Below are 5,651 nucleotides of genomic sequence, written 5' to 3'. Positions count from 1 at the left end.
AAGAATTTTAGAAAGGTAACGATCAACAATTTTTGTCGACTGCGACAACCCATTGGTTGATTTTCTTGGACAGTGAGCTAATTCAGTGAAATCTCTCAGCAAAATGCGCAAAAACAATCAATATGATTCCCACAACAAAGAATAAATAAATAAAAATCTGACTGACCATAAATATGTGAATTAAAATCAAGAGGATAATAGAAAAGTATTGACAGCTTGGAGCATATGGTTCTGTTTCTCTCTGGCTAGAAGTAATTTTATAATATAGAGACACTAAAGAGTCATCTTTCCAATCATTTATTTGCAGAGTACAAAAACAACACATTACACTGACACAAGGCACCAATCAAATCTGACAATATTCTACATTTTACTGTTTACTGCCACCTTCAGCAATCGTTTTCCATATTTGTTCATATCAGATAAATAAGAGCTAATAGTTGGAGGTCCAGTTTTGTTCATCTTAAGTTTTAACCTTTTGGGTGGTGCCTTACTGGGCTGTGACTGTTGGAGACTATTTGATGGACGAAGTTCACAAGAAAGTCTCCAAAATGTCCCAACATTTTCTCAAAGATTCTCAGTTTTCTTGGAGGATCAATGTTTTGCATCTTGAGTTTTGAACATGTTAAACAAATGTGTGACAATTTTTTTCCTGAAAATGGTCACAAAGTTGTTGCGGGTTACCAAGCCATCTCAGAACACTAGAACTGTATTTTGATACATGCAAGGAACAGTCCACCGACAGAAAACATGTTCAAGTCTAAAAAATATATATATTAAAAACTGGTCCAGATCTGATAATCTTCATTTCTAAAATGTACACTAATTCATTAAAGAACAAATGTGGGCAAAATTGGACTACAATATATTGTGCATGAAATAGAATCCAGTTTTACAAGCTATGTGCACAAAAATAGGCTGGGATTTAAAAAAAAATGAAAGAAAAGCTTAGCACGCTGATTGTAAACACTCAACTGAAAATTCCCAAGACTGCTGCAACTCAATCATTTCTCAACATGGAAACAAGTTGGGTTCACACTGCAGGTCTTGACACTCAATTTTATTTATTTATTTATTTATTTGTTTATTTATTTATTTATTTATTTATTTATGCTAATTGTGTTGACTGCAGAAGTTAATGAGCTGTAGAAGTACACCCAACGATTACTTTTCAAGAGTTTCATTGAAATTTCCAGTGGTTCATGAGAAATTTTGCTAACACAGAGACCCATACAAACTCAGGAAATATAAAATACTGTGTGATAAAGACGCTACATGTGACAGCGCTGAATAGTTTTACTTTCTTAATTACTGAGGCAGACTATTGTGTTTACATCATTGATCAACATTTTAGCTTCTGCCTCATTGAACACTTAAGGATGCAGATGAATTTATTGACTTTATTAATACCAAAACCAGTTCTGATAAGACTGTCCATAATACTTCAGTTTGGTTTTGTTTCAGGAGTCTCAGAAACTTTGGTTCTTGTCAATATGCACTTTGTGAAAAGCTGATTGGGAGGAACTGTCTCTCTTATCTGAAGGTAAAGTATCAGCAGACTTGCAGATCTACAAAATCTTAGATACTCAGGTAAAGAGAGGAGCCGATCTGTCACTGATCACCACCCGGGGGTGAGTTTGAGTCGCTGATGATCAGACAGAGTTACTGGACCATCAACTTTCCAATCATCAACTATGGTAATGAGGTATAGACCATGACTGAAAGAACAAAATCCCATATAAAACCATCTGAACTCAGTTTTCTTTGTAGAGACCTTTTTAGGGTGCCTGCTGAATACCTCCCTTCAGATATTTTCCAATCACATCCCAATGAGAGGACACTCACTGGAGGGATTTTGTATCCCTCTCTGGCCAGGGAATGGCCTGGGATCCACCAGGAAGTGCTTGAGAATGTTTCTGGGAAGAGGGATGTCTGAGTTTCCCTCCTGGACCTGCTGCCCCCACAAACAAAATGTGAATAAGGGGTAGATGATGGATGGGTCTATAACTTTCTTTATGAGCTCATCAGACAGCTCTCTCCTTCACCTTCACTGCTAAAGGCATGTGTAATATACCAATGCCAACAAATATGTCTATACCGTATTTTAGCAATTCTTTACAAACATTTATTTAAGCAGTTTTACTCTTTCACACACTAAAGGCAGATGTACCAAAGACTATTTTTTTAACTGTCACTTTCCAAGAGAAATAAAACATTGTTTTACTGGGCTAAAATTTATTTCCATCAGGTATTATTGACAAACTGAACTAACCAACACTGCAGACCTCTCCCCCTGAGCAGGAATCTGCCGTAGACCATCTGTTTTTTCTATTTCTGTCCATGGCATGTGACAGAAGGTTGGTAACCGGAGATCGTAGCGGTGTCCTGCCCCATCGCAGGCCTTCTCACTGAGAGAGTAAAGTTTCTCCGAAATGTCATTACGTACTACCAGAGCAAAGATCCTGGCGATGTAACGGTGTTTAGCAAAAAGCAGGTAGAGTTTCTTCCTTCTCCATGCTACGTACCGACACGGTTCATCGGCCTGCAGGGTCACCTGTGGAAGAAAACCCAAAATAAGATGTTAATCATTTGTTCTGCACGTCAGGCTGTTCTGATAATGACATTCAATAAACTGAATGTTAACATTAATAATTAGATATCCTGGACTTGCATTAGACCTAGGGAATGCAAATTTTACCATCGGTGGATATAATTCTCTCCTTTTTCTCATTAATTTAAAGACCTAGCATTGTTTGAAGGAATGCAAAGTCTTACGGTTTTGGTGAGCGGGGAGTAATAAAGATCTCATCCCTCTCCCCAAAAAGACACTGAGCTTTATTGAGTCTTGGGAATTTTCAAACATTGGCATCCTTTGGATGAAGGACACGAGGTTAGAAACATTCAGTGTTCTGAGCTTCTCAGCTTGAGGGTCCCCAAAAATTATTTTCCTTTGATATCTCAGAGCCAGGCAGTGGCCTAAGTAGTGCAAAGAGGTCTCTAATTGCTACAGACATCACAGACCATTGTCATAAATCTCCATGTTTTTATCATTTATCACTCTTTCACCTGCGTTTTGTTAAAAGTGTCTTAATATTTTAAAGCAGATGTGTGAAACTCAAGGCCTGCAGGTCAAATGTGGCCCGCCATGACATTTTACATGGTCCGCAAGAGCTTTAAAGTTGTGTTGTCTTAAAATATTCACATGCTGTCTCAAAGCCAGCATTGACCATAAACTACGTTTACAATAATTTATGCTTATCATTTTTACAGTGAAATGACAGCATCCCACTACTAGGTGGAGGTGCACGGGGTTCAAAATTATCCGAAAGGCAGCAAAATTTGCTGACCAAAATCTCCATTTCACTGCATTTTTGTCAATTATTTTTGCTGCAGAATTGGGAACTTCCTCCTTAAAAGTCGTAAATTTAAACTGGAATACCCCTCCAGTGACAATTCCCCATCGGAAAGAGGGAGAGTTCAGAATTCAAGGCAGCAGCTACTCACCGCAACTCAACAGTGAGTAATAATAATAATAATAATAATAATAATAATAATAATAATAATAATAATAATAATAATAATAATAATAATAATAATAATAATAATAACTTTATTTGTAAAGCACTTTCAAACAAAGCGCTGGACAAGCGATAAAATCACACATGAAAAAAAGGCAAAGTCACAAAGTAAAAAAAGAGATCACAAGAACAAATAAAAACTCAGAAAACAAGAGATAAATCACAGGAGAGGACAAGGCAGTGATGATACAAACAAAAGATAAAATAAAGACAAGTAAAATAGTTTAAACAGGTGCGTCTTTAGCTTAGCTTTAAAAACCTCAACAGAACAAGCCTGTCTGATGTCCTGAGGGGAGATTGTTCCACAGAAAGGGGGCACAAAAAGAGAAGGCACGTTCACCAGTGGTCTTTCTTCTGGCTTTTGGGATTATTAATAGGCCAGTAACTGGTGTTACATTCAGCAGAGGTGCTGAGAAGGTTTATCAAACTAACCATCTTGAATCTACAGTTTGAAAGAACATGAAAGAAAAACCTGAAACGCAGCCTCCTCTGAGGGCCTGAGAGAGTCCCACTCAGGTGAATCCAGGAACTGGAAGGGGTAGATGTAATGCAGGAACTCCCCATTAACTGTCACTCTGATCCTAGGAGAGCAAAGAAAAGTCTAGATTAACAGACTTTACAGAAAACACGAGAAAGACAAAGATTCATGGCTGATACTGAAGACTGTTTTATAAGTGCATTTTAAAAATCTGTTGTGAGGAAACGACAGGGATGCAGCATGTTGCATAAGTGTGCACACCCTGAAACTATAATTTATTGAAGCACGTTCTGATTTACCTTCAGCCTCAATAATTCTTGTTTCTGCATCTGCTATTATTAAAGTGACCCAATCAACCTTAACTAAAGGTCTACTGTTCAAAGTGGACGATGTCATGATTGTTTCCAATTACCTGTTCACCTGTGGTATGCTCCAACAGGTGTTTTTATGCTTTTATTGACCCAAAACAGCTTTTAGGAAACGTGTTGCATGCATTAAAATTTAAAATAATGGATTCAATGGAACATATGTTGAAAAGAATAGGCAAATCATTGTATTTTGTTTTTGTTCAGGTTTTACACAACGTCCTCATTGTAATTGGGGTTGTAGTTGACAGAAACATTTTAAGTGATATGGTTAGTAATTTGGGACACAGTTTGACGAATCGGTTACTTTCAACTGTAGCTACAAATTTTACATCAGAGCTCTCCAACCTTGTTCCTCATTCTAATAATTACCTACTCAAAATGTCATCAAGTTCAGCAGAAGCCCGTGTTGAAGAAGGAAAACAGCGAAACCATGAAGAACAGGGTTGAAGACCTCTGTTTTAAACACATCCTATTGTATGTTTGTGTCCCAGTATGAGACCTTTGATCCTTTCAAAGGTTCAATTAGGAGTATTTCTTGCTGTGGTAAGAAAATGCAGCTGAGTTTGGCCTCCTGTTGTCTTCATTTCTCTATCTTCTTTTAGAGCTACATTCATCCTTTCCTCCACTGGCACCTAGAAGCTGTCCCTTCTTTTGCTGTATCTTGCACTTTTTCTGCTGATCTGAGTGTTTCTGTCTTGGATGTGATTCTCTGCTAAACATACATTCCAATTTTAATAACACAAACACCCCACAACCTGTGCAAGCAGAGGTCACACCTGCATGCATGAAAGGTTCTCAAATAGACCTACAAATTGCTGAACTCCATTTAGTGTAGCTCTTAGCGCAGAATTTGACATCTGTCCAAAATAATTAAGATAAAATTCTGACTTCATAATTCTGCCATTTTGCAAGTTAGTTCCTTATGTTTTCCATAAGTTGCCTGTAGCATCCATCTCTGTGGTTCTGTGTTGAAAAATATGTTAATGTCTTATGTCTATTCAAGTTTTATTAGTGATATTTTTCATTGGATAGAGTCAATTGGGCCTCATGCAAGAACCGTTCGTATGCACAGATTTGTTCTTAAGTTGTGCGTACGAGTGATTTAGGAGAATTTGTGGCATTCATCAATGTTTTCGTATTCTACGATTTTTTTCAGATACGAACAAAATTCACGAGTGGTCCAGACCTGTCGTATATTTTACGAGCAGTCAGTCTGCTGTTATCCAG

General features: G+C 37.5%; 1 protein-coding gene across 1 annotated transcript in view; it reads right to left on the bottom strand.

The window, feature by feature from the left end:
• Window positions 1-281: 281 nt before the first annotated feature.
• The window catches only part of popdc3 (popeye domain cAMP effector 3), an 8,482-nt gene continuing 3,112 nt past the window's right edge, over window positions 282-5,651 (bottom strand). Inside the window, exons 2-3 of the mRNA XM_014021760.1 lie at window positions 4,051-4,159; window positions 282-2,554 (exon numbers count right to left, since the gene is read on the bottom strand). Coding sequence (XP_013877214.1) covers window positions 2,252-2,554; window positions 4,051-4,159 — 412 coding nt within the window. The 3' untranslated portion in view covers window positions 282-2,251. The remainder of the gene's footprint in view (window positions 2,555-4,050; window positions 4,160-5,651) is intronic.

This window comes from Austrofundulus limnaeus, unplaced genomic scaffold (assembly GCF_001266775.1).
Source record: "Austrofundulus limnaeus strain Quisiro unplaced genomic scaffold, Austrofundulus_limnaeus-1.0 Scaffold304, whole genome shotgun sequence".
NCBI lineage: Eukaryota > Metazoa > Chordata > Actinopteri > Cyprinodontiformes > Rivulidae > Austrofundulus > Austrofundulus limnaeus.
This window is presented reverse-complemented; position numbering and strand designations above follow the sequence as displayed.